The following is a 15946-nucleotide window of genomic DNA, read 5'->3' as shown; positions in this document are numbered from 1 at the left end:
AGTAGACCTCTGATTCACTGGTAGTCACAGCTGCCTGTAAAAGCAAGCAATTTTAAAAATATAATTCTGTTCTCTATGGAGCTGTTAGGATCAGGGATTGGATACACAGAGGGCAAATATTCTCATTCTGTCCCTTAAAATTTCTATTTATTTTCAGTATAATATCGTCATCTTGAAATGTCCCTGTAGCTCTGTATCCGTGGTTTTCAACCTCCTCAGATCCAATGCCAACCCTTTCCTTTCTTATAACAAATACTTTGTAACACCTTCTTTATAGTCATAAACTAAAATTTATAGATAATATATCCTACCTGTAGACACTTTAAAAAAATGATGTTGTAAGTTTTATTTTTAAGAGAAATATGAGCCATTTCTAATAAAATAATATGTCTTTCAGTATGGAGCAGTTCAGTCAGGATCACACTAGAACACAAGTGAAGGTTCTAGTTGACGACACTGTGAATGCAATATCAACCACTATGGAGTGACACTAGTGTGTTGTATATGGACTCAAATACTGTGAGCGGCATTGGCCATCCATAGTGTAATTTTCCAAAACGCTAAACAACTTTTAACAAAATCTGTAACAGCACTAGGTACAATTTTCCTTGGGCTTTCATGACAGTTGGGCTTCCCTAGTAGCTCAGCTGGTGAAGAATTTGCCTGCAATGCAGGCAACCCCAGTTCGATTCCTGGGTTGGGAAGATCCTCTGTAGAAGGGGTAGGCTACCTACTCCAGTATTCTTGGGCTTCCCTGTTGACTCAGCTGGTAAAGAATCCACCTGCAATGTGGGAGACCTGGGTTCAATCCCTGGGTTGGGAAGATCCCCTGGAGAAGAGAACGGCTACCCACTCCAGTATTCTGGCCTGGAGAAGTCCATGGATTGTATAGTCCATAAGGTTGCAAAGAGCTGGACGTGACTGAGTGACGTTCACTTCAGTTCCTTTTCTGAAAATTCCAGTGTCTATTACAATCTTGACAAAAGTACTTTATATATGTATGTAAAATTGAGTTAAGTTTTAGGTTCAGGTGTTTACAGGGTCTTGCCCTACGTGAGTGTCTAGTTGGACATTCAAAAGGGTAACTTCCCTGGTGGTCCAGTGATTAAGGCTCTGCACTTCCAATGCGGGGGGTTTGGGTTTGATCCCTGGTGGTGGAACTAAGATCCTACATGCTGTGGGGTACAGCCAAAAAGAAATAGAAAAGTATTGTGGGTCTTGGGACAGTGTTTTGTTCATGGAGTCTACCATCTGTAGCCCTTCCCCATGGAATGCCAGTAGCACTCTTCAAGCACTCTGTTAATCAAAACTGTCCCTCAGTTTCCAGAAAGCCTCTGTTGTGTTGTCTTTAAAATTTGGTTAAATATTTTTTCATGATGAGAACTGACCTATTGATTAATGAAATAACAATATTCTCTAAAAACCTAACCTCTTTCTTGGTGATCCAGTTGCAATTTTATATGACTAATGAAATCAGCAAACTTTTAAGATCTGCTTGATTGTCTAGAAAAGTCTAAATATTCTGTGACTATCACTGCGGTTAAAATCTATTTCCACCAGCTTTAGTAAATGCCCTGGTCTCTACAAAAGGGTGATGATGACATTCATCTCAGAGCTATATTAATTAACTTCTAAGTAGATGTTGACAAATGCAGTTGAATTCTGTGTTAAAATCATAGAAGATATTACTGTAGCTACCATGATGAGTGCTTCTTAGATGGAAGCTGTGAAAGAAATATAAACCCATTTCTTGAAGAGACTAATCAGGTAATTTAGTAAAACAAATACACACAATCAGTTAAAAAAAATATATATATATATATCTATATTACCTATATGTTTGAGGCAAAAAATTTTTTTTCATTGAAGAAGTTTCTTCAATGGGTAAGCAAAATGCAGCCATCTATTTGAATTTCATCAGGTATTTGACAGGTTCTCTCATATTCCTATGACTAAGTTGGAGAAATACTGGTTAGATGCAAGGCAAATTGGATGGTTTAGCAACCATTTCATGCTTTTACACAAAGAATGTACATTAATGGGTCAGTATCAGGAGTTCTCTGGTGGTCCAGTGGTTAGGACTTGGCACTTTCACTTCCGGGGGCCCGGGTTCGATCCCTGGTCTGGAATTAAGGTTTTAAAAAAAGAAAAGGAAAAAAAAAAAAAAAAGATTAGTGTTAAGCGGCAAGGGAAGATCTCTGGTGCTGTGCTATAGTGTTCTATTCTCATCCCTGACAAACTGATTTTTTTTTTTAAAGTAGATGAACACTTCCTTTGATTGAGCAATTAATTAGTTGGCCACGCCACACAGTTTGCAGGATCTTAGTTCCTCAACCAGGGATTGAACCCAGGCCCAAAGCAGTGAAAGCATGGAATCCTAAGCACTAGACAGCCAGGGAATTCCCATGCTGGATGTTTTTGTTAGAATCTGAATGGAGCTACAGAGAGGACATCCATTCAAATCTATGAATAATGCAAAACAGGTAAGGGAGGAGTATGTTGGCTGACGGAGCCAAATGGGTGCTTGAACAGGATGACTTTTTAGTCCCTTTCAGTACATGTTATCTCTAGACCAGGCTCAAACTTATAGGCTATCAGAAAATTTGCCAAGACAATGGATTCATCCTGACAGAAGTTATTGTTTGCTTTGCCCTTTGTTTTTGCAATGCACTTAAAAATATATTGAATTAACATTCCTTGCAGGAGTAAATTTTTTTTCAAAAAATAAATTGTTTTCATGTAAGAATAGCAGTAATGCAGTCATTGACAATCAAACATGACATGTTGCCCAGTGAAATAGCCTACCATTTCACTTTCACTGCTAATTAAAAAATTGATGAAAGATATAAGCTCCAAAGATTTAATATCTGTGCTTCTACAAAGGGAAACATAATTTTGGTCACAGGATTGCTTATTCCTATTTTTAAACATATTAGTTATAACTGAGTGATAGTCTATTATACAATCAATTCTACTATAATAAGAGATATCCACAAGTTATTCTGAGGTTCAACTGAAACAGTATAGGTGAAAGTAATGTATAAATTTTAAAATTATATGCAAATATAAACTATTATTCAATAAATTTACATCAAGAAATAATTACTATTTATAAGTATTTTAAAAACAAGGAATTGGGACATTCTCACTTTTAGAAGCTATGCCCAGTTCATAGTAGGCTCATTGATTTTAATTTGGTTTATTGAGTGTCTATTAAATACTAGGAACTGTGGGGTGAAGCCTTGTGTCAAGGGATTAACAAAAAGTCGATACTGATGGATGATGATGATAAAGATATAGAGACATTTTGTAAGCGATATAATCATAAATAAGAGGATTCTTAAAAGCATGTGCAGCTCTCAGAGTGTTTCCTTTAGTGTTATAATTTTAATTGAAAAAATAAATCATTAATGTTTGACTATTCTTCATAAATTTGAATTGATCTTATAGATGGCCATCAATATATTCTAAATTATCTAGTTCTTTTAAATGTAGTTTCTCCCCATAATAATTAATAGTGAGAAAGTAGGAAACTTTAAATCTTTATTTTGATCATTCATTTTAACTAGCTCAAGTTATTTGTAATCCTACAAGTCTTATAAATCATATCTGAGTCATTAAAAGGATTCAAGATGAAAAGAGTAAGGGCAATTCTTTTAGAATCTACCAAGACAGAGTCGCTTTGAGAGATTAATTCATTTCTCAACCAGTCTTATTAAAATTTTTTACCATAAAATTTCTAGGAAAGAATGTGTGAAGTGTTTGGTGTTCCTGTTAGATATTTCTAGTGTAAAACATTTCTCAAAGATACAGATTTCTGGATAATTTCTTTATAATTAGCAAACATTTACTGTTACCATTATGAGAAGGTCACAACTGTATGTATTATAATTTTCTTTTATTTCATAAGAATAAAAATATTTTATTACTGCCCACAATCTCCTCTTTTAAAATGTTAAAATCCTCAAACCTACTTCAAATCCAGTGTGCAGTATTCATTTTAATAGTTTTCTTAGATGGCAACTGAAGATGATAAACAAAGGAATAATCTTTTTTTTGTCTTCACACAAATATACACCATAATCTGAATTCTTATAATAATCACAGAAAGTAAGGAGCTTTTGAAAATAGTACTATGGAAGGACTGATGCTGAAGCTGAAACTCCAATACTTTGGCCACCTGATGCAAAGAACTGACTCCTTGGAAAAGACCCTGATGCTGGGAAAGATTGAAGGTGGGAGAAGAAGGGGACAACAGAGGATGACATGGTTGGATGGCATCACCGACTCAATAGACATGAGTTTGAGTAGGCTCCAGGAGTCGGTGATGGACAGGGAAGCCTGGCGTGCTGCAGTCCATGGGGTCACAAAGAGTCGGACATGACTGAGCAACTGAACTGAACTGAATATCCTTTATATTTACCTCACAGGGAGATTGACAAATGTACCTTGAGATGTAAAGTCAGAGCAGACTAGATTAGATGTTTCATGTTTTGCCACTTACTTTGGTAACTTGCCCAGCCTCTCAGAAAATCATGTTTCTCATCTATAAAATGTTGCTGATAATAACAACCGGCCCCATTAACCTCATCAAGTTGTTTAACATATCAAAGAAGAAGATATATGTGGAAAAGCTCGAAAACTAAAGAGCATTGTTTTAGTGCCAAATACTATGGCAGTAAATGTTGAATTTAAAGGACTCTCAAAAGTGCATTATTAACCACAAGAGAGTGCTGAGTGAGGAACTAGGTAATAAAAGTCGCAAATATTTAGAGACTATAACTTGGAGTTCATGTCAAGAATTATGAAAATCATTCCTGTTTCTGAATTCCATTGAGAGACCTGTACTGCAAGTTCATATAATCAGCTGATGATATGTTTTTAACTCCTTCTTTCCTTTTAAAGGGAATCGCTATATGTTTGCCTTTTGATGGTAGAAAACTGAACCAACTTGCCTTGCTGTCTTCTGAATGTTATATAACAGCATCTACTGTTCTCTTTTTCTCTAAGATATTGAGGATGTGAATATATATTTGTTTGACTGCAGTCTAATGAGACTTCCAAGAGATGATCTTTTAAATTGGTTTCTATCCTAGTTTTCATATATCCCTTTAGAAGAGAAGAAAGCTACTCAATCTATCTTATCAAAACAGGAAAATACATCTTTTAAAGAGATTAACACTACAAGTGACCAAAATTGACTTAAAGATTCACATTATGCAAATCATAGAGAATTTATTAAGAGTAGAAATTGTATCCAGTTTTAAACCCAACCCTAATCTAAGTTTATATTCTTCTGGATGGCAGTATCAATGTACATTTTTCTAAATGTCTTTTACCTTAAGGTATTATATCAGTAAAAAATATATATAAAATACAGATATTAGACTAAAGAATGTTAATCTCTTTGTTAATATTCCAAGGTAGGAAAATATATATATATATATATATATATATATATATCTTGAATACTACTTGTTTGTAATATTTTGTATATTTTTATCAACTTTTCTCAATGATAAATGTCTGAAACACAAGTCAAATGAAGTGAGCAATGTAAAGAACAGTACAAAGTACATTTTTACTGCTGTCTCCTAATTTCTTTTAAGAAATATCCCAATACTTTTGGGGAAAGTATGTAATTATGCTTGTTTCCCTAATGATATATTGTGCAAATCTCAATTTTTAAAATGCCCATAGAGTGAAAAAATAAGAGTTGGAATGTGTATTTTAAAATTTCTTACATGATTGATAATACCTATATTCTCTTTCCATCCAAATATAAAGTCCAGGTGATTTTTTTTTTCACTAAAATGTCTGTATCTTTGAAGAAAATAGCTAGCTTCAAAGCTATGGTTTATCTTTAGAGAACTAATCTATTTTCCATGCAAGTATGTTGCTTCTGCACATGTTAAAAAGTCATCCTGTGTTGTCTGGGGTGGTGAAAAGATGGGAATGAGTTTTCTGAGAAGTAATCAGCAATACTTTGGGAACATTTAGGTCATAGTTTCCAATTAACTCTGAAGTGTTTGAGTAATTTAGTACCAAACCTCAGGAGAGAGGGGATAGAAACCTCTTTGATGTATATGTCAGTGAATGGCAAACCAGCAAATTTGCATTGAAAATGGATTTGCTTGTTTGTTTGTTTTGAAACAGAGACCAGCTAGATCTTTCTACTGTAGTTGGAGTGAGAGAATATCTTTACATGTGTGGGTTCCCTCTCAGTAGGTTTCTATGTGTTGCAGTGATGGCTCCTATGGTCAAATAACAAAGAGATGAGTTTTTGCTCCAAAACAAGGGCCAGGATTCAGTGGCATAAACTTTCTGGCACTTTCCTTTTTTTTAACGACTGCCGTGAATATATCAGAGAGCACTAATATCCATTTTCAGAGTTAGAAAACCGTCTTTTTCAGGATTCAATACTTGAACTATAATCCTAATTCCACCACTTCCTTGGGTTCAACTTTGGGAAAGTCACTGTGGTTCTCTCAGAATCAGTCTTCCCAACAGCAAAATGAAACTAACAATGACCTATGAGATATATCTAAAAGATTTCTGATTGTTATGAAAATTAATTCAATTAGGCAGACTTTTGTTGAGCATCCATCGTTGTATTTTGAGATAAAGCCCAGCAATGATCCCCACTTCCTTTGATAAGAAAAGGGAAAAAAAATGTGTTGAAAAAAGATAGATTTATCACTTGTTAAGGAACTTGACATAGAAGTTCATGAATACAGTGTGATGCATATTATATTCAAGCTACTGTTAGGCAATCCAGATGAACTACAACCTGAATCACATTGTCAGTTCAGTTCAGTCACTCAGTCATGTCTGACTTTGTGTGACCCTATGGACTGCAGCACGCCAGGCTTCCCTATCCATCACTAACTCCCAGAGCTTGCTCAAACTCATGTCCCAAACTCATGTCATGAATCATATTGTAACTATAGGTAAATATCTAAATATCAGTCTCCTCCACCAGACTTGAATGTGTTAAATGTCAAAGTCCATGTCCATGTCTCACTGACTTTAGTGTCACCAACACCACGCATGAATCCTGGCACATAATACATGTAGACGAGGTGCATGCATTACCTAATGCTTGAGTTGTTGGTAGGCATGTGGAAATAAGAATGAGAATCAGGTTTAAAGATAACCTGTATGGAAGTTGAAGTCAGTGGGACAGAATGAAACATCCAGCTGGAAGCAAATGAAGAAACCAAACATACTGTAGGTAGAAAAAAAAAAATGGGAGGTTAACTTATGAAATGGTGAAAGAATAAATCTGAACATACTTTTTAAATTTTTGAAGAGTTCTGTAGATAACAGATTTTAAATTTATTTTCTGTGCTAGCTTAGAGCTTTCATCTCATACTCTGTGTCAATAGTTACATTAAAAGGACAGAATATTTTTCTCACCTTAGAGTTCAGTAACAGAGGAGAAAAGAGAAACATTCTCTCAGTTGCCAGAACCCTTCTGGGTCATCTATCTAAGTAGATATTTTCCAAAGATACATAAAGCCATAGTCTTAGAATTGTTGCTAGAAATGGAATGAATAGGATACTGGTCCAAGCATTATTGAATGATTTTGCTTAGATTCATGCTTTTCATTAGTGCACATTGCCAATAGAATTGCTGGAGATTAAAAAGAATCCTTCCTACAAACTGCTGTATAGCCATAGGTAATAAATTCTAGCTGCCCCATGAAAATACAATACAGACTTATTTTTTAAACAAAAGCAAAATTAATTCATTGGCTAGCAAACCAGTAGAATCTGTTATGATTACAGAGAATTTGAACTTCAGGTTAACTCTGGCTCTGTGAGTAGTGTTTGGCCTAAAGTCCAAGTGCTTGCTGCTAAGGTACTCATTTTCTCTGATTTATATCTAAGAAACAAACAAACAAAAAAAAACAAGTATCCTGTAATACTTTCCCTAAAACTATCATTGGAAATGATAGTTGTTAAAGTGCAAATAAACCAGGAAGGAAAGATTGAGAGTGTTTATTTGGTTACTTCCTGATAATACCAGGGCACAGATGAAAATGTTACTTAGCAGAAGACCAAGTGGTGTGAATTTCCCCAGTTGGTCACACTTTCAGAAACATCTGGGGAAAATATCAGATTGAGCCTTTTTTCCCCCCAAAATATTCAATGTGTTTGTTTCTGTTTGCTTATATATAATGTGTGTATATGTATTTGTGTGTGTGTATAATCATTTAATACGGTGCAGTGATGAACTATCATCCCTGCATATGTCTAATCATGGAATATTGTCCATATGTTAATTAAGCTCTTCAGCCTTACCTTGGAAAGTCATAGGCTTCCCTTTTTTCTTTTGCTTTTTGTGTATTAGGTTGACCCATAACAAATTAGTGATTTTCAACTTAGATAAAAATCTGGAGTCTTACAGATTTATTCAGAGATACCATGGTATGGGTGTGTGCGTGTGTGTGTGTGTGTGTGTGTGAAGGATCAGGGTATACTCTGATTGCCTCATTGATAATCAGTTCTTAAAAAGAAAATGGAGATGCTGAAGACATGCCTTCTGTGATTTTTCCACTTTATGCAGACTTGTGCAGGTGGGGGGTTGTACTAAGCTCCAACACTTTGTCCTTTCAGTAGATTCTTGCTTCTAACTGGTGATAATGGCTTATCTATAGATCTCCTTAAAGGGCAACCAAAGGTATAGTAGCTCTTCGGCTCAATTGCTGAGTATGAGAATCCTCCATCCTGTCTCCTTTTGTGACCACAATCTGTGCAAGTGGTTGTATATTTCTTCACATACATTTTTTAGCAAGTATATTTTTCAAAGTTTTATTTAGTATGGCAATTCAGCAGGTCAAGTTCCCCAGAAGTCAGATTCTAAGAAAGTGATTAATGTGTAGGAATTTCTTTCTTTCTTTCTTTCTTTCTTTTTTTTTTTTTTGGTAGAGTGCTCTCAGGATGAATACCTGTGAGAGAAGAAAGGGAAAGAAGCAGGATAGTGCAGAAGGAAAAGCTGGGCTTCGATTCATTTGTAACCTCAGCATCGATCAATCCTCCTCCCCTCCCCTCCCCTCCCGAATTTTCCAAAGCTGGAGCAAGGGGGCTAGACTTTAATAAAAAGTCCACACATTAACCAGTCATTGGAGGCAACCTGCCTGCATCCAGCAGCTTTCCCAGGAGTTAAAGCAAAACACATTGCTGCTTAGTCAGTCATGTCTGACTCTTTGTGACCCCATGGACTGCAGCAGGCCAGGCCTCCCTGTCCCTCACTGTCTCCCAGATATTTCACAGGTTCATATCCATTGAATCAGTGATGCTATCCAACCATCTCATCCTTTGCTTCCCTCTTCTCCTTTTGCCTTCAGTCTTTCCATACTGTTCATGGGGTTCTCGCAGCAAAATTACTGGAATGGTCTGCCATTCCCTCCTCCCCTGGACCACATTTTGTCAGAACTCTCCACTATGACCTGTCTGTCTCAGATGACCCTGCATGGCATGGCTCATAGCTTCAGTGAGTTACACAAGCAAAACATACTTCAGTCCTGAAAGAGGAGTCTGGACATCCCGGCACAGCATCCACTATACCAGTAGTTCTCAAAGTTTGGTCTCTCCAGTATCAGTGATGCTCAAACTTGAGCATTTATCAGAATTGCCTGGAAGACTTATTAAAATACAGCTCGCTGGACTCCACAGAGAATTTCTGATTCAGCAGATCTGGGTGGGGCTTGAGAATTGCCATTTCTAATAAGTTCTCAGATGGCACTGATACTGCTGGGCTATGGAGCGTACTTTGAGAACCACTGTATCACACTGCCTATATTTACCTATGGAGAATGGTGTATGGTGCCCTTATGAACAGAAATAAAACCTTTTGAAGTCAGCATCCCATTCCACATATCATCAAATTCTCAGCTATTTTTGTGCATTCTATACCTGGACCTGCTGATAATTAAATTTTGTTATATAAAAAGTACTTAACTGATGCAGTAAATTATATTTGTAAAGCATTATTACTATTTTATGATAATCTGGTCATTGTTACTTTAAAGTTCATGCCAAATTTTCTCCACAGTTCATAATTTGATAACCTGGATATTATCATTAAAAAATAATAATCTATGTTCGAGTCTTTAGTTTTGTTCTAGGTAATTTTTTTATTACTTTATGATTCTAATTGCTACATTTTTTATTTATCATAGATGTCATTTAAAGGCATATGATTATGGAAAATTTTAAAGTATGGTATATATTCAGAACTATTTTGAATGCACAAATATGACATACAAGTACCTTCGACTCATCTAGTCTGGACTTAGCACAATTAAAATTTAAGAATTCAGTGTGCATAGATGGATCTCAGGAAAAAGGATGCAGCCTTAAATCTCCCACACAAGCCAGAGATAACAGTCTCACCTCTGATTGAAGAGATTTCCTGCCATTGCTGCCACTGAATTTTGTCTAACGTACTTCCAAATTAGAAAATATTCAACCCAACGTTGTCAATATTTCAGGTCACAAGGGTGTTGTTTAGGAAAACGGTGCCTTACTGTCCTGAAAGAGTTACTGCTCTTCCCTAAGGGCCTAATTTACAAAGCAGCAAACTTGGTGGGAGGATTGGGCTGGAAATCTCATTGTCTCGGTAGAACACTTTCATCTGATTTATGCGCATCACATTTTCCAAATAACTCTTCGAAAGTTATTTACTAGTTACTTTCTCTGGAAGCCAAGGGTAAGTGGTGTTTCTCTTTAAGGTTAGAGAAGCTGGGATGCATCAAACACAGCTCATCATGATGATGAAGCTGATAATAAAATGCACAGTATCTAATTCTCTGCCATGAGGGAGTTTCACACTGCCCCTTTTATTTTGTGTGACTTTGGAGTATGTTAGAAAATACATCAGTGTCTAACCCTGCATTTGTCTCCTGCAATGTGACAGCTTATTTCTATGCCAAATTTGGAGCTAGAAGTGAAGTAAATCTTAGTGATTTCTAGTGTACAAGCCAACCTAAAATATTAGCTAGCACTGGCTGAAATTGCCCCATTTGTTGGTCAGAAATGGTCAAACGTTAGCAATTACACAGGCTTCAGCCTGTATGTTGTATGTTTCACACTAGATTATAACATTACGTTTCTCAGTTTTGTCACAACGGTTCTGAGTTTTTAAATCATACTAAATAAATAAATAATAAAAGATACTTTGCTCTTTCTCCCTGCATTGATAGTTTGCCTGAAAATTAGTAAGCAAGGAACTAGCAGTTCAGGCTAGCCATTGAACTCCACGAGATTTAACTGATTTGCCCAACCAGAGCACCAGGCTACCTTTCAGTTATGCGGTATTCAAGTTTATTTAGGAGTTGATAAATAGCTTAGTGCAATGCTTCCTTTTTTCCAGTTGCTGCACCCTCATAAACCTATTCTCCTCTCCATCAGTTAATGCAGACAGAAGATTTTTATCCAGTATGAGCACCAAAACTACACTGCGGAAGACTGTATGCTCAGCAAAAACCTCACCCATGATGAATAAACAGATCTTCCGGGGGCTTTGCTGCCGCTGGCTCGGCAAGAGTTTATTGCCTGGTTTGCACATCCCATGATAAAGTTGCTGCTGAAATAAATTGCAGTTTTGCATAATTATTGACAATCACATCTTAACAAGCAGTGTGTATCATATTCAAGTGCTCAGTTTTTTTTTAATCCATTTTTAGCTTATGTTGAATCCCAGAAAGTGTTTGTGTAGTAATAGAAGGTAAATACGATATTTAAATAGAGTACTAATTTCCTTATTGCAGAAAAAATTTACCTGAATCTTTTTAGATGGGGCTGTTCCTGCCTCAGGCAATTTTCCTTCCCAAGTTCCTATTATGTAGATGTTTGCTGAGGGCATACGTGTGTGTATCCACAATACATGCATTATATATGTTGTCAGAAAATATGAATAGCTCTTTTGTAGATTTTTGTGTCATTAGGGAATTTGATTCATTCCTTCTATAAGATTAGAGAAATGAGAATGGAATGTAGGCATAGGGAATTCACATTTTTGAGCAACTATAATATGTGACTTATAATGTGTGAGGCACTCAGCTTCACACACACTGTTGTATTTTCAGTCTCATCAATACCACAACATGTATTGCAGATGAGAAATCAGAGAGGTTAAGTAACTTGTATCACACTCGGAGGAGGACGCTGGGATTTGAACCCAATATGTCTGGATTTTAAGCTCCAGTTTTTCCATTACCTGTACAATTTCTCTTTTGGAAAATATTCTTAGTTGTATGACCATCAGGTAATGCAAAAGGAAGCTAATACAATAGTTAGAACTATCAGAACATGCTGATGTTATGCAGATTACATTTTGCACAATGTTTGCTATGAAATATGTAGTTTTTCTACTTCTTCATCTTTTTGTTCGCTTTTGTTCTCCAGTCCCCTTCTTCTTCCTCCAGTGTTCAACTTTCCATTGTAGGTTTGCATTTCTCCTGGCCTATTTAATCATGGTTCCCTGCCTCAGGTAACATTAAAGGTAGGCATGGTAGATTTTAGGGTTTTACCTATAGAGATTAGTTTCAATTTTTACCACCTATTAAAATAACGTTTCAAAATTGACCAGCCAAAAGTCAAATGTTTTTTAAAACAAAGATTTTTTTTTGGAAAATGAACTTTCAAAAGTCTAAAAGTCCAAATACACACACACACATCCTATTCTAGTGGTTGATGCTTTCAAGTGGAGTTTTAGCAGCAACTCACATTTGTTGCAATGTTATGATTTAGTACCTTTGATTTTGCTCTTTTTGTGGGATTCACTGGCTGCACCATTCTGATATTTGAGGATAACTGCATCTGGACATTTGTTCATTTGCAGAGTGAGTGAGCGAGAGACTGCTCTGGAAGAAACTCATAGATTACTGCAACAGTTCCCCCTGGACTTGGAGAAGTTTCTTGCCTGGCTTACAGAAGCTGAAACAACTGCCAATGTCCTGCAGGATGCCACCCATAAGGAAAGGCTTCTAGAAGACTCCAAGGGAGTAAGAGAGCTGATGAAACAATGGCAGGTAAGTCAAGCGTTTCTACTTTTATCACTTGTGAATTCAGCCAAAGAATCCTGAGCATTTGTCCTTGTATTTGATATGCTGTGGACAAAAATAGTGGTTTTATGTGGCCTTATATATTTAGGCTTTGGGGCTAGAAGAAGAAAGAGGGAGAAGCAAAAAATCATTTCTTATTTCATTTAACACCCCAGTCTTCTAAATAGTATGTGGTTTTGACCAGGAAAAATTTGCGCATGAAGCTGGAGCTTTGATAAGAAGAAACTTTGCTCAGAGAAAAGGAATTAGGGGTTGGTTTATTAAATTTGAAAAAGTTGCCATTTTTGAGTGTTTATTTAATATTTTATAGGAAAAGCATCTGTATGAATTGTCTGTTTTATTTAGCGTTGCTAACTGAATCAGTTTCCCTTCATTACTTTCCAATACATTTTGAAATGTTAATCTGGCCTTTTGTAGCTTTCCTCCTAACATAATCTGTGAAAATAAAAATGAGATGGCTAGTTAATGATCACACCATTTTCAGACAGTTGTTTTTCCTAGAAACAAAAATTATTGCTATAAAATTTCATATGCATAAACAGCAAAAACAGAAGTTTCAGGTTGTTTTATTTACTTGAAATCTTGGTGTGAATCATATTCTATAGTTCAGGAGGGCTCCTGATATTTAAATACTTAGGGGACATGATAGAGTTTTCCCTGACCTATATTGGAGTTTGGTTATGTAGAGTTGAGTTTTCCGACTTGAAATAAGAACTTTGCTAGTACCACAAAGAAACTTTGGGGTGTTCGAATATATGACCCATTTTTAGGACTAACTTCAGTTTTTTAATATTTTAAAATTATGGCAAAAAAAGTGATTGTGCATTCCAGGTTGAAAAATAATTCCAAAATCAAATCATAGTAAGGAAAGTTTCTTCTCCTCCCTCTCCTTGTTGTTCTCCTTCTTTTCTTCTCTTTTGATATGAGATCTGATCTACTTTGTATATAGAGTAGATAACAGTGGCAGTCCATAGCTTCTTGAATTCCTCATTCTCGCTTTATCATTCTCCTGAGACCCCACTTGCTCCTTCACAATGTGTGTTGAGTTACTTTGATCATTCGGAGGTAGTTTGCATAGATAAAGCCAGGTATTGTTCTACACAGGTATCTCCTATGGCTTGCGGATATAAATGCAGTGTAAGGTTTGTTTTTTTTTTGGTCATTCTTAGCTAAATGGTTAGAAAATATGCTGCTAACATATTTGACTTATGGTTGCTACGGCTGCTGCTAAGTCACTTCAGTCGTGTCCAACTCTGTGTGACCCCATAGACGGCAGCCCACCAGGCTCCCCCGTCCCTGGGATTCTCCAGGCAAGAACACTGGAATGGGTTGCCATCATTGCCTTCTTTCATTAAAAAAATTATCTTGCCTTGTAAATGCCCATAAAGCCACCCTAGAGTTTTAAATATGTGGATTCACATATTCCCATCAGCTATGGTAAATAACGAGTAAAACTTTAAGTGGATTGTTTTTTAACAGATTCCTTTCAAAATTAAAGATTGTTCCAGTGACTCAATTTTGTAATAGGGATTTAATAAAATATTTCTTAAATTCATGGGTAAGTATTGTTGAAGACAAAACAAGAATACATCTATCTATCTCCTATACATTTTATATTTGTATCTACAGTACTACAAAAATTCATACTGAAACTTATCATGAGAAACTGCAAGATTCTGAATCAATAGGAAAAAATGGCAGTGTTTCCTAACTATGTTTATTATGAAAGTGTGGAGAATAAAGTGCGTTTTGTGCTTAGGTTTCTAATCTCTTCAAAAACAGTTGGAAATTATGCTGAGGAAATTTTCTTAGCTTATTCTCTATTACTCATTAAAAAATCTATTTATTCTTAAAAACCATGTAAAATTCCCTTAGAGTTCCTGAAAACCTTAGACATACCATTTTTCTCTTAACTATAATAGGACTAAGATTCCAATGTTATTTTAAAACAGAGACCATTTTCTCATTCTCTCTCTATTAATATTGTGTCTTCTATAAATTCCACTTGCCTGAGGTTGAAACTACATTTTATGGATAGGAATGACATTTATAGCCAGCTCTGATTTTCAGTTAGATGGCTGAATAATGGTCTTTTGATGAAAGATTTGAAGATGTCATGGTAAAAACTCTAAACTACTGAAACTATTGATTACTGTTAACGGCACATTTCAGCTGATAGAATTGAATCAAGATACTGGGGTTTAAAAGCAACAGCTTGAAAATAAATAAAACTACATACCTTAGGAAATTACATGCAGTTTCAATATTTCAGCTAAATGGAAGTGTTTGCTTTTTTTCCCCCCTCTGAAGATTTTTTTTTTAATTTTGAACAAAAGGAATGTTCTATAATACGTGTGAAGGAATCAAGTGTAATGGTATGCCTTTCACTTCACTTGCAGAAGCTGGTAGCATTATATTCTTTGTATGATTCATGATAGATAGCAAGAATAGTGCTTACATATTAAAAACGAAATTCCAAATGCCTAGCCAGAACATCAGCTTTCCCAGCAGATCCCAATATATCTATCCAACCCAAAGCAGTGATGTTTTACTTTATACAAATGCTGCAGAATGGAGACGGGGGTGAAAGCCTTCACAAAATAGATTTTTCTCTATGGCTGTCAATCAGTTTTTCTATATATGGCGACTCCAGCTCTTGCTAGACTGCCTATCACTGCTTATCACCTACTTCATAGGATGTTTAATTCTCCCAGCAATAATTATAATTCCTGGGTTTGATAAGCATACATGTATTATGAAACATATGCTTCCTGAATAGAATTAACCTGATTAATTCCACTCTGAAAGCCATTAAAGTTTCTTCCTTATATGAGAAAAAATAATGTTATTTATTTTGCTTATTAAAAGCAAGG

The 15946-nt window shown here is 35.8% G+C and overlaps 1 protein-coding gene across 7 annotated transcripts in view; it reads left to right on the top strand.

Annotated features, from left to right (window-relative positions):
- DMD (dystrophin) overlaps positions 1-15946 on the top strand; it is a 2687035-nt gene that overhangs the window by 2135377 nt on the left and 535712 nt on the right. For all 7 annotated transcript variants that reach the window (XM_070291485.1, XM_070291489.1, XM_070291490.1 and 4 more), the window contains exon 55: positions 12851-13040. In XM_070291485.1, coding sequence (XP_070147586.1) covers positions 12851-13040 — 190 coding nt within the window. The remainder of the gene's footprint in view (positions 1-12850; positions 13041-15946) is intronic.

The sequence above is a fragment of the Ovis canadensis genome, chromosome X (genome assembly GCF_042477335.2).
Source record: "Ovis canadensis isolate MfBH-ARS-UI-01 breed Bighorn chromosome X, ARS-UI_OviCan_v2, whole genome shotgun sequence".
NCBI lineage: Eukaryota > Metazoa > Chordata > Mammalia > Artiodactyla > Bovidae > Ovis > Ovis canadensis.
This window is presented reverse-complemented; position numbering and strand designations above follow the sequence as displayed.